This window comes from Ambystoma mexicanum, chromosome 12, assembly GCF_040938575.1.
Source record: "Ambystoma mexicanum isolate Mex_15411 chromosome 12, UKY_AmexF1_1, whole genome shotgun sequence".
Taxonomy (NCBI): domain Eukaryota; kingdom Metazoa; phylum Chordata; class Amphibia; order Caudata; family Ambystomatidae; genus Ambystoma; species Ambystoma mexicanum.
In genome coordinates this window covers 558,907,858-558,925,514 of record NC_090936.1, presented here as the reverse complement: position 1 = coordinate 558,925,514, position 17,657 = coordinate 558,907,858, and the positions used below count along the sequence as shown (strand labels likewise).

Sequence of the window (17,657 nt, the reverse complement as noted above, 5' to 3'; positions counted from 1 at the left end):
TCCTCGAGACACAAATGTCTATCTAACTCAGACACTAAGTACCTGTTACGCTCACCTGACTCCCACAGGGGCGTCGATCCGAACTGGACAGCTGCGGTCTCCACCAATGTGAAGTGTAGTGCCGAGATGACAGACTGGACTGGCCCTCCCAGCTTGGTTTGCTTGGGCCGTAGGAGTATACTTTTGTAAATCGAGAAAGGGAATTAACCACCCGTGGAGTTGAGAGTTAACCCCCACCCCCCCCTGCTGTTCTCCCCACTGATCGCCTCTAATGTCCCTTCTTAAAGTCTCACCTGATGGTTTGGAAGGATGAGCTCTCCATCCTGCATCGAGCGCAGGGGCGCGTGGATAACCAGTTGCTTCACTTGTTAGAAGGAATTGGTGAGTTTCAGAACATTGTAGTTCGTAAGAGTTCAAATGTCTGACTTTCACTCTTGTCCGATTCCTTACAGTTTGCAGCTTGACCCCAGCGAAGAGTTCCTCGTGGTAGCTGACGAAGTTCAGGTAAGGATTTGTTTTATCCAACACAGTTCAATAAAATAAGACCCGAATGTAACCTGTTGCTTGCTCCCTTATTCAGGTGCGGAGAGAAAATATGAAGTTCGGGGAATAATGCCTCTGGCGGTAAAATTAGGTAAGTCTATTGTGGTGAGAAGAATTCCCCTTGTTTGTCCCTTTGTCTCACCTTATTTTCCTTTTGTTCCCTTTAGGGGCCAGTGTATGTCGAGGATGCAATGGAGACTGCGCCGACCCGTAAAGAGGAACAGTACTCCCGGCGGTAAATTAGGTAAGTCTATGGGAGTAGTTACTATTGCCTCTGTTTATTCCCTTGGCTCACCTTTGCTGTTCTTGTGTTCCCCTTAGGTGCTGGAGTGCGGCGGGAATGTGTAGAAGGATGCAGAGGATCGTGAGGATACTGCGAAGGCCGGTGAGTTCAGCGTGGCGCTGCAGCAGGCGAGGCGGCGCGTGTAAAATACTTCTTTCTTCCAGCTCGAAGGCGCGGTGGATCCGGAATTCAGGTAAGGATCGAAGATATTGCTCTTGTTCTAACCTTTTCTCCTTCGGTTTCTCCCTTTTTCTAGGAGCTGCAGACTGGAGGCGGGCGTGGCAGAAGACTGGATGCAGGCTTGCAGACACGGTGAGCGTTATGCTGCTGGATGCAGAATAACGCGAAGCGTGTGCTGCTCTTCGGAAGTGGTTTAAATAGCCACCAAAGTAGTCCCAGGTAAGTATTCCTCCACAGCCACACCCGAGTAAAAAATAGTCCCTAGGTAAAATAGTCCCTTCCAAGCCTCATTTGGTTTGGAGCTCTTGCAGCATGGTCTGCATCAGGTAAGTTCTACTTTATGAGCCTGGCGCCTATGGTGCCAGGACTGACTCTCCATATGAGCCTGGCGCCATAGGCCATAGGCGCCAGGACCGCACCCAAACAGCCCCTAGCAGGGATTTTTGGGGTTGCTCTAAATGACTTGATGCCTGCTTCCGGGGTTGCTGGGCCATGTCTGGGTCCCGGGGGTAGGCATCATGACAGCACTCCCCCCCAAGGCCCTTCCTAAAGTTGTTCTTCCCCGTGGTTTTGGTTTGTCTGGGAAATTTCAGTGGAATCTTTTCACCAATCGAGGTGCATGCATGTGGTCACTAGGTTCCCAAGACCTTTCCTGTGGTCTGTAACCTTTCCAGTCGATTAAATAAAAAAGTTTAAACTTCACCATCTTGGAGTCCAGGATGTTCTCAACCTCAAATTTGGGTTCCCCGTCTATAAGGATGGGGTCTGGTGGCTTGGTTAGTCTTGTCCCTGGTTGCACTGGCTTCAAAAGTGACACATGAAAGACGGGGTGAATTTGCATATTAGCAGGTCCAACTTGACGGCCACCGGGTTGATAATGGCCTTAATGGAGTAAGGTCCCAAATACCTAGGGTTAAAGGTCTGTGTTCCCTTGAGAGGTATGTGTTTTGTGGCCAACCATACTTGATCCCCTATCTGGTACTGTGGAGTATCACTTCTATGCCGATCAGCATCTTTCTTATATTTCTCCTTCGCTTGTTTTAAATGTGCAGTTGCCTCCTTAAAGGCTTGTGTAATCATAGCGTGTAGATGGTCCACTGCGGGCATTTCTAAGTGTTGGGGTGAGTCAAGGTCTGAGGTTCGAGGATGGTGCCCATATAGGGTATAAAAGGGGCTTTGCCCAGTTCCAGAATGTACTGAATTATTGTATGCATATTCGGCGATCCAAAGAATTTCCTTCCAAAAACTCTCAGTCTGATGTAACATACAACGCAGGTATTGTTCAAGAGTCTGGTTGGTCCTCTCCGTTTGACCATCGGTCTGGGGGTGGTGGGAGACTGGTCGATAATCTCACGTCGATTCGTGCCAATTGACAACATTTCTTCCAAAAATGTGAAATGAATTGACTGCCCCGGTCAGAGACCAACACGGATGGAAATCCATGTATACGAACAATGTTTTCGAGGAATTCTTTGGCCAGGATTGAGGCTGAAGGTAATCCTTTTAAAGGAATAAAGTGGGCCATCTTGGAAAAAAGATCCACAATAACTAAAATGGTGTTAAATCCATTACAAGGAGGTAGATCAGTAATAAGGTCTAACGATAAGGTGTGCCATGGCGTAGGCGGAATGTCTAAAGGTTGTAAGAGTCCAGCTGTTTTTTTTTTGTTGTGTCCCTAGGTAAAATAGTCCCTTCCAAGCCTCATTTGGCTTGGAGCTCTTGCAGCATGGTTTGCATCAGGTAAGTTCTACTTTATGAGCCTGGCGCGTATGGCGCCAGGACTGACTCTTCATATGAGCTTCACCCAAACAGCCCCTAGAAGGGGTTTTTGGCCTTGCTCAAAATGACAGTACCTATCCAACAAATTCCCTAAAAAACAATCAACAGACCCACGCGCTCAACCCATTCGCATCTACTCGCCATACCCAGATTCAAACTACAGAAAGCAGGGGGCAGTAGCTTCCCAATGGTATCTGCCAATAACTGGAATGCTCTACCATCTTCATTAAGATCTGAATCTTCCTTTAGGTCCTTCCGTAAAAGCCTGAAAACCTGGCTCTTCACACAAGAGCGGCAAAAGTAAATTTCCACTACAATTCCTGCCTAAACATCTACTTTGCCCAGCACTGCTTAACCGCAGGTATGACTCTGAACATAATTGTTCAACCTATACCTTACTACCCATGTATGTTTGTACTTTCCTGCTTTTCTTAAAAAAAAATGGCACCTAGATGTCTAACATAATTGCTAACCTATACCTTACCTTTTTACGTATGTAGGTATGCACTTTCTTGATAAAACCAGCACCTAGATGCCTTAGAGTTTGGTGCGCTTTACAAGTGTCAAAATAAATAGATACATTAATAATACCTTTTGTTAAAGATTCACAACAAAATGAATTGTTGAACTGAGAAATGTGATCAAAGATGTCAAGTCTGTAATTAGAAAACATAAAAATGAATTAAACATATTTGAGAGCAAGTATCATATTCACAAATGTCTTGGAACATGTGTCAGGACACTAGAGCAATCCCTTGTGGCCATTACTGATTGAGAATAAAGCGCAAAGGCCTAATGACCTGGCTCTGTTAATAGATTCTAATCATCACAAAAACAACTAGAAGAATAGTTTTAAATGATTCCCTGTGTGCAGGTTCTGGTCATTCTTATATTTACTTAATGCTGCTTATTCTCTTCCCTCGTGATACAGAATCTAAGTGTCCTTGTTGTTTCTGGCATTGGTTAAAACATTTGTAGTGCTGATTTTTTCATCTGCCTCCATTGTGCAGAATGGAATGTTCACTGTCAGTCGCTCTTATATTCTTACTACTACTGTCTTCAGTCTACATAGTCTAAGGGCCCCTAATGGTAATGTTTAAAAGGAAAAGATTCAGTTCATATACTTTGCTGCTACTTCTCCTCCTCCACTGCAGTTTTCCATTATTTCTGCCCACAATGTATATACTGTTAATGTTATTTTCTTTTTCTTGTTAGTACACAATCTCAGGGTCCCTCTCGGTCGTTGCAGCAGCCCATCCAGTGATGACTCTGGTAAGATATTTGACTTTTCTCTTACCATGTTTTCATTCTGAATGGTATGCTTTGTTAGGTGAGGTGTATATTGCTTTTCTCTGTAACTTGCCTTCATGGTGCATGCAAGCTTGTGAGCAAAGTATATTTTTCTCCCTGTGAAAGTCTACTTTGAACTTAGCTGTTAATCATCTGGATTGGACCTACTCATTGTTTTTAACACTTGTGTAACCAAGACTGGATTTTGACCAGTGTGTGGACGAAACCGTTGCCCTGGAATGTCAAGTCAATGCATGTATTTTGTTCTTTAAAAACACACACATATCCAAGCACATATATTACAGTATGACAATGTATACTTGTAGGGCAAATGTAACATGGGATGAAACACAATGGCCCTCATTACAACACTGTTGCTAAACCATGGCGCTATTAGCACCATGGTTGGTGCCGGTGTTGTAACGAGTCCGCCATGGTGAAATGGGGAAATACCACCCCATTCCAAGGTTGGCGGGGCGGTATTTCCCCATTTCCCCATGGCCCTTCCCCATTCCCATTTTTGCCCCATAGAGCTCAATGGGAATGGGGAAGGCGGCAATTACGGTACCGCAAAATGTGGTACCGTAATTGCCTGCGAGGTCCCTTTGCGGGTCCCTACTTTAACGGCTGGTCCAGACCAGCCGTTCAGGTCGGGTCCCGCAAAGGGACCTCGTAGTAAGGCGCTAAGTGGTTAATGGCGCCGCAGCCTTTAACGGCGCTCTTAACCACTTAGCACCAGGGTCGTAATGACCCCCAATGTCACATGTTAGGAACGCCTATGGAAGGATGGCAGAGTGTGGTACAGTGAGTCACATCTCATTAAATTAGAGATGGAGCACTGTTGCTTAGATGCCACATTATATCTGAAAAGCTGGCGGAAGCAGAGTCAGGTCAGTTTTATAGCATGCCTGCCCTAGAAAAGGTAGATTTAGGTACATCACAACACAACTGAATTGTAACTAGTTTGTCTTCGGCCCTCCAGCATTCAAGGCATAATAGCTGTTAGGCATTTTTGGCGAGATTCACTAATTACATTTTGCTTCATTCACAATGCAGAATATTGTATTGCAATTTTATTATCCTTAATTTCAAACCCAAAGTTGTTGGTTTCTCAGATAGAAGCTAATCAATTCATAATGTGTTTTTGTTCTGAATCCTGCGGCACTTGCCTCCAGTGTATGGGTCTGCCGGGGGATCAGAAGACTACTCCGATGAAAATGTTCCTTGCCGGAAATAGCACACCTTAAAAGAACATACCAAGAAATTAAAGTGCAGTGGGTGTTGTAAAGCAAGATATCCATGTAGGTTCCTTGTTCCATATAATCCGCCTGCATATGTTTGTCGGTATATGCTGGAGCAAATGACTACCTGTGTTATTAAAAGAGTGGCAAATATAGCAGACTCTCCAAGTATGTGACGTTCCATTTCTTGCCTTACAGATAGGGCAATTAAAAGGTTCATTCATACAAAACAGTAACATCAATTTATTATATAACAAATCATTATTCTTAGATAACCAAAGTGTGCATACTTGCCCTTTATACAAAACCTATGGCCCAGTATTTCCAATGATTAGTGTCTCATCAGGACTCTCCCCCCCCCCCCTTCCTTTTTCAACCATATTTTGAGATGCTGTACAGAATGCATTTTCTTTAACATTAAATGTATAGTCACATTGTCATGAACATGCTAATGTTATTTTAGGTTACTTGTGAGCATTAACCAGGATGTATTTATGAGTAACACTTTTGACATGTGTAGTTGTACTAACATTTGTAGCACGTCCTTTATTTAGGTTTAGGGACATGGGGTTTCACCCTAAGTTACAGAGGGCAATACAGATGTGGACACCTTGCTCCCTGTGCTTATGGGGGCACAGCTCCACATCACTGAGGAGACAGAACAAGGCTGAAACACGTGTCTGGGGTTGCTGTTGATACTCTTGTTCAGATGAGAATTATCTGTCATTTTGGTACTGGACTGCCCAGGTGGTTGGGAGTAGACTGATTTGCAAATGTATATTTCTTCTCAGTGAAAGGTACGGTGAGCTGCAACGTGGTTGTAGAACCTTCCGAGTTGGAACCTACCAATAGAAAAAGTTATTTGGCCATGTTCGTTCTCGGTACAGGGGCTCCCCGACCTTTGTTGAAAAGTTTAGGGACTTGGGGTGTCAGCCTAAATTACCCAGATTAATCCAGACGTGGACCTCTTGCTCACTGTGCTTAGAGAGATACAGCTTCACCTCACTGTGGAGGTCCAACAAGGCTGAAACAGGTGTCTGGGTTTGCTGTTGGTACTCTTGCCTAGCATTTTGGTGCTCGACTGCCCAGGTGGGTGGGACCAGAATGATATGCAAATGGGTATTTCTTCTCTGTGAAAGGTACAGAGGTACAGTAAGCTAAAACATGGTTGCAGACCCTCACGAGTGAGAACCTATTATAGAACAGGGTATTCAGCTGTGTTTGTTCTCGGTTGAGGGATTCCCAGACCTTTGATGGAATGTTCCTCTATTTATTATCCTAAGCAATTCTTTTCAGCAAACTTGTTCCAATTAGCTTTTTATTTGTATTTTTTCCCCCTCATGTGGTCTTTTGTGTTAGTTTATACAAGTGTGTGGTTTCAACTCCCGTTGTCAGGTGCGATTTTCAATGCGGTCAAGAGGGGAAGATAATAAAGAAAAGAAAACAAATTAAACTGTGAAAAAAGAGGTCATCATTAAAGAATCCAACATCAATGGTGCAGGGAGAGACAGATGATTGATAAAACACCACATGTAAGAGAAAAAAGAGCACATTAAAAGGACTTCCCTAAAAAGTAGATGCAGGTGGTCTGAAGATAAGAAATAAAAGACAGTGCTTCCAATGTGAGTAATAAAGCACTCCAGAAGTGTACCCACAATTTAACATACATTTTATAGATGATAATTACATCCTGAAGATTGTTCTGAATTTACCTAAGAAAATAGAAACAGGTTGGTGACAAAGGGGCTGTAGAGATAACAATAACTCAAAACAAAAAGCATTTTGTGTATAGTATCACTAGCTAGGGCTAGTAAAGCCCGAGGAAGTAGAAACCCTGAATGAGAGAGTAATGATTATAAATTCTGATACATTTTTACTATATAGAGTGCGCACATGTGCAGAAATGTTGTTACTGGTTTGTATAAGTTAAGGTGTATAGATATTTTTGTATCCATTGAACAAACATTAAAAAAATGCACATTCTATCTTAAAAGGCAAACTATATAGAGAATGTTTTAGCATAGGTAATCATTGGGTCTAATATGCACCGAACCACAGAAGCAGAATGGTATTCTATGTGTAATATGTGTAACATGAATGCAGGCTTTGCATGCCCACAACCTGACAAGAAATGGGCATGCTCCCATTTTAAAACTAGTAAGATCCATGTCAGCAAATATTGTCTGTGTGATGTAAATAGGGGGAGGTTAGGCAATGCTGAACATATGCAGGTCTGTAATCTTTGAGCAAAGGCAGAGCTAGTGACTAAGTAGAGATTATATTGTTGCAGCAAGCAAGTTATTGAGCACTTTAGAAAGACCTCCCCAAAGCCTACCATAAACATTGATCGAGCAATGACTGTTTACTATTTGCAAGACCTATTAGCAAATACCAATCTAGACATTAGGTGGGGTCTGTGCTATTATTTGTGTCTATTACATATGTGTACGTACAACTGTTTTGAATGTTCATTTGGTTTCAGTGGCTGTGGTTATTGTGCATGTTCTTAATGTGTGTCTGCTGTATTTAATCACTTGGGGCTTTCTGATTCTGTTCTGTTGGTGTGTGTTCGTTTTGTGATTCTATACAGTCTGAATGTCTATCATGTATTTTATTGTTTTGACTCCTTTCCTTGTAGTGCTCTTACCACCTCGTTGTCGTGCCATTATGGGCAACTGTATATGATACTGATACACATACAATCATAATACAATATGCCATTAATTTGTTCAGAGTATACACTAGGATTTTCTTTTATGGTCTTCAGAGAGATGCATACAGTGTGAGGATAGACTGGGTAAATGCTGCTCAGGGTGATCGGTAGCTGATACCACTAGCACCATGTTCTGTGCTGCTGAGCAAACTATAAGCACTGGGGACAAACTACGGAAGAAGAGATCGAGGGAATGAGAGCAAATGATGCATTATTTTATAAATAGCAGTTACGCACTCATAAGTGGTATGTATTAAACACTATGGGCCCTATTCATGGAATATTTGCCCGGTTCAAATTGAATTTGCACTGTTGGAAAGTGACATTGCACTGCTGACACAAACCGTGATTCATGGAACTGCGCAAAGTGTATTTTTGCAGTGCAAAGTCCGGGCAAAGTCAGCGCATAGTCATTTTTGCAGTACAACATGCCGGGACACAGGGTCAGTTTAAAGTACCTAATCTAAGGTTTGGAGGTTCGAAAGCATCAAACCAGGCTTCAAGCTGTACTGAGGTGAGGGTTGAACCAGGTTTGGGTCTGTTGAATTGTACTGGGCCAAGTGGAGAGCCGGCATCTAATTAGCTCAAAGCAAGAGCTCATTGCGGTCAAGTGCAACATTCAGGTTGTGCAATTCTGAAGGACCGCCAGGATTGGTTTGATGGTTGGAGATGTGATACTCGCAGTTCAAGCCGTGGTCCGTTGGTTCGATGTGGTGACCTTGTTGACCTGTTGTAGGGTTCGAAGAGGCTGCAGTTCCAGTTAGTCTGCAGCGGCAAACAGGTTCTTTGAGCTTAACAGGTGACACACTCAGCATGGAGTGGTGTGGCGGTGAGCCGGTTCAGTTGATGCAAAGCAGCAGTTGTTCTAAGGTCTTATGGAGTTCCAAAATCAGCACCAGCAGATCCCTCTGGTTCGAGTGCAGTGAACATGGTTTGAAATTTGGTTCGACCTCTTTGATGTGGTAGAACAGGCATCCTGGTGGATTTGGCCTTCCAGATGCTCGGATCCCACTGCAGGGCCTTTAGGACAGGCTGAGACCTTTCACGTTATGCTCACCCTGACTAGGGAGGTTTGGTGTAGAGTGGCAGGTCCTGGTCCTCAGCAAGAGGCACCCCCTATATGCAATGGCAGTGAGTAGCAAGCTGAGCTTGGAATCCTCCTTATTCACCTCAATGGCTGAGGGCTTTGGAAAATGAATCCAGCCCTGATGAAAGTGGCTTCAACTTGATAGTGCCACTGAAACCAGTAGGCCTTTTGGCTTTGCTGTTTACCAAACAACCCAGACGAGTGAAAAAATTCTAAAACTCAGAATTTTTTTGGTTTATAATTCTCTAAAACAAAACGAGAACCATTCAAACCTCGAACTGAATTCTGAAGAGACAATGAAAAAATCAGTTCATAGAAGACATGGGAGAGCTGAATAAAAAGACTTTGGTATCATCCAACACTGTGTTTCAAGATATGCAAACATAGTATTCAGACTTACCTTTTTAAATAAAACAATGCCTGTCGTTGTGTAGAGATACAACAGAAATATATACATATGTATCCCTTTTTTAGAAGAACAATCCTGTGGATAGAGAAATAAAATAAAAAAAGGTTTTTCATCTATCAAGCAGTTGTAAAGAAACACCACCAACCTCACACTAACCATTAGTAAGAGGGCGAACCTAGAACAGAAAATAAAAAAACAGTTATTATTGTACCACGTGAGTTTAATTAAAGTGTATATATTTGTATAGAACCTGGATTGGACATTCCTTTATTTTGGACTGTTATACATCGATGTTTGGGTGGCTACTGAACCACATTCACACCTTCTTGAGAGTAAAGCCTTGCCTTGTCCCAAGTTACCACCAAAGGGAAAGATGGTATATCTCTTAACTGTGCCTGTTTTACCTTTATGATTGTGTTGGCTCTTGGTTTGTAGAAGTGTGAGAGCTGAGTTGGCATTTTAGCCTCTACTCTTCCTTGACCACCTGCAGGGCAGAAGTCAATTTGTCATACTTCTGCCCTGCTTGTTGCAGCAAAGACAGTCTAGGGAGAATAAACACAGTCTGTCCATGGCTGGCCTGGGCACACACGGCTGACATATGTATCATACCAATCCGGTGTGGCTTCAGTAATTATGGGAAATACCAGCCACCATACCCGAAGTCAGGCATTGCTTATATTTAAAGTTTCCTACTGCCAGTAATTCTCATAATAATTGGGTGGTTTAGGAACAGGAGTGCCTATTTTAAAGGCAGCCTCAGTGCAGAAGTTACTTTGCTGTCACCCAAGCTGTCAAGAGGGCAGGTGTGGCCTTTGAACCTACTCTGTGCCACTGGAGAGCAGGCCCTGCAAATCAGGATACTGATGCAGCAGGGCACAGGCGTACACCATGCACTTGGCATGGAGTTTGAGGAAAGGGGGTCTGGTTAGCAAACCACTCTTTCTGACATAGGATTACCTGCATCACTTTATTACTAATAGAAATGTTTTTAAAAAAACACACTAAAGCCAAGGGGTCTGTTCCCTTCCAGATGGTAATCCTTTACAGTCGCTTTTATTACTTCACCGTTGAATTTGCTACAATTGGCACTGCAATGAATGTCCAAGTACTGAGGTCCCTTGCTGTAAAGCAGTATTTTCATAAAACACATATTTGGAGAAATTGCCTTTTAAAATTCCAATATCAGAAGTTCTGGAAGAAATAGGAAGTTTGGAAGAGGAACTTTTGACAAATCCAACAAAAACTGCCAGAAAATGTAAGGAAACAGAATGGTGTAGTACGCAGGACAAGGCCATGAGCCACAAGTGCACTGCACACTTGCCACCACATGCCCAAAAACTAAATGAGCCCATCAACTACTTAGTAAAGTTCCCAAACAAGAAAGTTCGTTCTATCTTTTTGAGAGCAAGGATAAACATCTTAAAAACAAATGAAATCTTGGGAATCAGGGATAAAATGAATGCAAATTCTTGCCGCTTTTGTTCAGACCGACACTCAATTGAAAACCTGAAGCATCTCATCCTTAAATGCCCAGCACTAGCATCTAACAGAAAAACTCACCTAGAACACCTATACTCACATTTTTGCATGCTGGATGAAGACTACTGGTGGGCTTATTTGATGGATGGGGTAAACCGAAAGCCGGTGATCGTGGTTGGAAATTTTCTGGAGAGCCATGACCTGAATTCATTGAATCAAAAAAAATCCTAAACAAACAAAGGATTTTGAACTTTTAATAAAAAATCAGTGGACAACATGGATAGACATTCTGTAAAAACTGGTGAAACACAGTTAAATACAAAAATTTAAAAAAAATTATCAGAAGTTCTTTACAAAAAAAATGAAATATCAAATAGAGACTGGTCAATATTTGAAAAGACATCTCCTGACATTCTGCTCTAAGAAGCATTTCTTGTACTACTCACCTCTAGAAGGATGTATGAGATTTGTTCAGATCCCATTTCATTGAATCCCATTTCCCTGCATTTATTTACCAATTTTCCCTGCAAAAATGCAGGGGGAGAATCCCCATGCTGCTCCTCCACCCCCCATCCCTCTGCTTTCTGTTTACCTACCCCAAACGCCCCATCTACATTTTTGTGGTAAAATGTGGCAAAACAAATCGCAGTGAAATGGGATGTGAGTAAAGTGGGGAATACACTCAAGAATAATCCCATCAAATCCCAATTAAATCTGCATAATCAGCCAACTCTCAGAGGCAAAGGCTATACATTTTCTCAGGGATCTGTCATTTCAATCAAATGCTCTCCTTTGCGCTGAACATATGATCTTCCAACTACACACGTATTTAAATACCTGCAAAAGGCATCATGGTGCTCACATGTATTTGACAAAAATAACACATTTCTAACTCATGATTTGAATTGTTGCTTTCTTGAAAATCATAATATTGACAATGTTACACCACCTTAATGGCACACATGACTGATGATCTTGCTGAAGTGAGAGCTATATGGACAGGCAGGCTAGAGACACTCATCCACATGTAATCAGTAATACAATTGTTTAAGTTCACGCATTGAGCATTGGTTACAGCTAACCTGCTAATTTCACATTTCCAGATCCAATTTCAGTTACATTTATTCCTGAGCAAACTAAATAAATTGAAACCAAGGGGAGTACCTGTGATGCATCAAATGTAATCACCTGCACACTGCCTAAAGTCACATTGTAACGTCATACAAAATGAATGTAAGCAGAAAGAAAATTAATTTAAGGGGTAATACTATTATCTATAAGACAAATACTGATGGCTCTAAAAGAAACAAAGCTGAACTGCCCAAAACACTTCCGTTTATTATTATTAATTGAAATGAGAATCATTAAATGTTAATGTAAATTATTAATTCTAAGAGTTTTATTGATGGGTTTAACAGGGAACAAAATTGATACGCTTAAACATTTTCTGTCTAATGTGTAAATTAGCAATCACTCTCGCCTGGTTAGACAGCAGTCCCCCACTGTCAAACAGTGGGTTGAATACTAATCTTTCCCTCCTGCAATCCCAAACTTTCCATAATATTAAACAAATTAAATTATAAATAGTCACCCCTGGTTAGCTGGCTAGCAGAGAAGCATCTCTCTTGCATATTTATGGTTATGGTACATATTTACTTCTCTCACCCTCTCATGCCAGTCTTTTGCATATGATTTTGTACACATTTCATAGTATGTGCCAGTATGCATACAGGGTAGTTGTTTATTTTATTTTTAATCTACCTGTCATTGTATGGCCTATGGTTTAATCTTTTATTTTTTATTTTTTGTATTTACGCTATTATGATGTGTATCCTGTAATATGCTAATACATGTTAAAAATGAAAATTAATCTGACATAAGCCATAGAATGGGAAACGCACAGAAGTACTCATATAATTGAGGAGGCCAGCAAAGATCTGTCATGATAGGCAAAGAGCTCTGTGTCTGCTCTGCGGCTGTCAGATGGTATCTGTATGAACATTCTCACTCTTATTTGTTGGGATGTTTTCCTAATATTAATTAATTCTTCTCATTGACATTATTGTGCATGTACAATATGGTTTTAGAAAAAATCTATTTACTATTAAAAAATGCTTGGAAATCCCCCCCTTTGGATTGAAAATGTGTCAGACCGCTACCAGTGGTCTCTTTTCAATGTCTTGTGAAAGACAGACTTCTTTATGTGAATGACAATGGGCCTCATTAAGAGTTTGGTGGTAATTGGGAGGTCATTCAGTCGAATTGCTGCCAACATAATTTACAGTTACTGCCACTTGGTACCATGGGGTTTCCACTGGGTTACAAGTGGCGGTAAGGTGGTGCAATTCCACATTTTTCCAGTTCATATGACTCTCTGGTGATTTTTGTCTGATTTACCACCAGAGGTATTACCGCACAATAAATTCACTGATTTTTGGTGGAAAAGTGGAGGGTTTACTTCCATAAACAAGCTGGCAGTGAATCCGACACTTTTCCTCCTAAAATCAGTGGATTTACCATGCAGTAATAGCGCAGACAGTAAATCCACACAAACCTGTAATTTGGCAGTGTGGGAAAACAGTGGTAATTCCGTTCCCGCCCAAAAAAGTGGTGCTAATGAAATTACTGCCACTTTTTTCCCACATCGCCAAACTTGTAATGGGGCCCCAGGCATTGTTAGTACATGTCACTGTAGACATTCACAGGAATGAGTTGCTTTATTTGTGAAACTTGTGACCATTGCTGACCCTTAGGGAAGTAAATGCAAATGTCAAATTTTTTTGGAGATTGTAAAGTCTTAAAGACTGAAAGTCCGTGTAACAATAATTTGTGTTGGTAAAACTCTCAGAGGTTCATTGGTTTAACTATTTGTGCTTAAAGGTTTACAGGGATCTTTCATAGGCCCTCAAACTAAAAACATAAAAACACTTGTGACATTTTTCAAAAAATTGGAAGACATTTAATTAAGCCCCATCTAAAACTTAAGAAGCAAAGTATGACATCATGGCTGCCTATGGTATTCTCCACTTCGAAACTCAACATTAGCCAAGTAGGTCCATTTAGAATCAGTGATGGCAAGCAATGAAGAGGCAATTAAAACATAAATAAAAGGCTACCATTCTTTCTCTGAATAGCAATTTGTTCTAATAAAGAGTACAGTTGAAGAGTATCAATCCCATATTAATTAATCATGTTGCCAAAAATATTCCAATGCCAATGGCACATTTTTTTTACCCTCATGCCTATTTGCATACAATAAGATATGAATTATACAAATGAGTCAAGCTTTAGAACCATATTTAAAGGCCCCCAAATATTATCAAACAGGGAAATTGGTTAACAAATAGAAATCGAAATAATTGCCATTGAGACTTCATGCAGTAGGTGAATGAGATAATGTGCTCTTTCATATTACTGTTTTTCTAGTTTAAATATTTGTTTTCAAATTAAGTTTTATGAAACTGATTTTGAATTACATCTATATTTGTTTTAATGTTTGTGTGTGGTTTATAAAAAAACCTTTATAAAAAGATGCATGAAACGAGATACAAAGAAAAAGAATGAAATACATCTATATTGATTGACTGATTGATAGAACACCATTGGGAATGCACAGAGCCAGGACAGGGCACCACTGACCAAAAATAGATCAACGTTGATTGGCTTAGAAGGCACAATGAGATTTGCAATGGATGCAAGGCGAGAAAACTGAAATGTGCAGGATGGTGGGACCAACAGGAAAGTCACATAGGGAACATGTCTAATCAAGCATTGTCTTTCATCTTTTCCCTTCATCCACAGGTGAAAGGTGGTCTTGTCATGAACATCTGCAGTGCTCTGATTTCCGGGGTTGCCGGGATCGTCTACCTGGTAACCATTGTATTCCATGCATTGGCATATATCCTGGTACGCTGCACACCACGACGGCCAAAGTGTGATACATCAAAACATTACATCTACGTAAGATTATTACTGTTTACCCAAATTCTCATTACCAACACTCCCTGTCTCTCTCTGCTCTTTCTCTCCTTCTGCCCCTAACAGTTTCTCCCTCCCTCTTTGTCACCTCTCCACATTGCCCCTTCTTTAATCTGCACTTTTTCTTCCGACCTCCTCCATGCCCTTCTATTTTACTGATTACCCCATTTCTTTGTCACCCTCAAACCAATGAAGGACTAACGCAATAAAATGTGGCAGTCTGCTGTTGCTCATTTAACCACTCTCATTCAGTGCCACACCCACCAGCTAACACCTGTTGTAATAACCACACGTATGCAATGTAGGACTGGTGGAGTCATTAAAGTAAGTTAACTGAAGTTCACGCACAAGACATGTTATGTAATAATTTAAAACATGCAGGCATGCTACAAGTTACTTTTAATGCATGGGAGGTACATGAGTAAGAGATAGAAATATAATGGTTCTGATGGCTACATCCCCCATACAGAGTGCTCATCTTTTCAAATAAATATCGGATGCAGACTGAGCTCATAAATCTGTTATCAACCACCAGTGGACTTTGGAGTGGCTCCTGGTCAACTCGATAATGAAAGTTGGGTGCAGCCCAATACTGAAGCTGGTGTTTCTGGTATATGTAAATCTCCTCTAGTGTCACTTTTTGTCTCAGTTCTGTGTGTTGTGTCAAACAATAAACTCAATGGTCATTGAGAAGCATATTGCTCATGTTATGGCACTGAAAAAGCCAAGGAGTGGCACTTGTTTCTGACCTGAACACAGGTGGAACAATGCAATACCATCCACCCCATTTAGCTCCAATGCCAACCACATCGAGAAGAAGCACGTCTCTTGTTCTTCTGCATGGGCAAAATTGAACTGCTGGACTCCAACCCAGAATCTGTGCATGAAAATACCCATGTGCAGTGATTCCACGATAATGGCAACAGGGTGCTGTAGAACACCACTTTATATAACATGAGTTTCCTGGGAAGTGGAGCTGCGACCCATCCCCATGGATACAAATACAAATCTGGATACAAATCTGAGATTATTTCAGCTATGCTTGCCAGAGCTAACCTCCACCCCAAATGATGTTTAGAAGATCTGCCTGTATATTTGTTAGGCATAGGATAGTGCTTATACCTGATTCAGGGCTTCAGAGAGTGCAGCTAAGTATCTATGTGCTATATAACAAACAATGGGTCTCATTACGAGTCTGGCAGTAACCCTGCAGGACTCGTAAAATGTTACCAGCGCCTGACTTCCTGGTGCCACCGGGAGATTACAACTCCGGCGGCCCGGGAAGTCAGGTGCCAGTAAAATGTAAGTCCCCATTCCCATAGAGTCCTATGGGACTCTATGGCGCTTCAGTGACCGGTCTGCCTACTGTGGCTGCTGCGCCCGGCAGGGTCAGGCCTGTCGGGCACAGCGGTCCAGGCAGGCAGACTCTGAGTTTGCCCGTCCAGAAACAAGGGTGCTGGTGAGATTACCGGCACCCTTGTTTTCAGACTGGCAAACTTGTAGTCTAATTGTAAGTAGTCAGAAATAATTCTGTGGGTCTGGCATTATAACTCTTGAGAACTTACCCTTGTGCGAATGATCTACACAAAATGTCACTATATCACTATGCATATATAAATATTTTGCCATCACACTAATCCATGGCATAGTTAAGATGAACTGTGATTGGCTATGGGGTTTTAGAAAATTACTTTCATACCCTTTCATTAACTATTCTGAAACAAATTGACAGTAGAGGTTCGATGTAGAACCCCACATATTATCTTTAAAAAATCTTGTTTGGGTTGTGATTTTAATATGGGGTTTCACTCACATAGCTCAAAATTGGTCACCTCTATTTTCACTATTTTTCACTATTTTCACTTTTTTTGTCATGTACCTAGATTTCATCATGGATTGATGCACTGAAAATACATTTTGATATTGGAGTTTGCTATTTTTAAGATATGTGCATTTTTAAATGTATCTATACTTCATACATTCGCACAAGCATTGTGCAATTCGTGTACATTTACAATTTATGTTAACCCACCCTACGTGCACACGCACATATGCATGCATCCATACTCACACATTCGTATCCATATGCTGTTATTCACAAATGTAAGGGCCCTCAATCCAACCTTAACACTCACTTGGAGTATTAGGCATGTCACATAAATACCATAGTAAAAGTGACAGTTAAGGTTGTATTTGTAGTGGTATGGAGTGAGTGTTTCTAGTTGTAGTTTTGTGTTTGTTTTTGGATAGGTATGTAGTAATTGTCGTATATGTTAAGTGTTTATACCTTACCTTTGTTATTGCCATTGTTTATTGATGTTACTTTTTGCTAGAGTAACTAATGTATGCAGTTGTAGTGGTATTTACTTGTGTTGTATCGGTTTATAGTGATTTTTTCGAATGAAATTATTTCAAATGCCATTATCTCAAAAACATTTCATCAGAAAAAAATTGTTGAATGCTTATTTTTTTTAAAAAAATTTTTAATGGGGGTTCCCCCCAAACCCGTTTTTTTAACACTTTTTTTTACTTACAAAATCCCAAAAAAACATATTAAATAAAAAAATAATACATTCAAAAAAACATTTCTGACAAAATGTTTTCGAGATAATTGCATTTTGAAAAAATGCATTTGAAAAAATGACCGGATCCCCTTGTACCTTTACTTTATTTAA

General features: G+C 41.0%; 1 protein-coding gene across 1 annotated transcript in view; it reads left to right on the top strand.

Moving 5' to 3' along the window:
• Positions 1-17,657, top strand: part of LOC138513771 (membrane-spanning 4-domains subfamily A member 4A-like) — a 509,343-nt gene that overhangs the window by 355,266 nt on the left and 136,420 nt on the right. The window contains exons 4-5 of the mRNA XM_069628863.1: positions 4,001-4,057; positions 14,806-14,964. Of these exons, the coding sequence (XP_069484964.1) occupies positions 4,001-4,057; positions 14,806-14,964 (216 nt within the window). The remainder of the gene's footprint in view (positions 1-4,000; positions 4,058-14,805; positions 14,965-17,657) is intronic.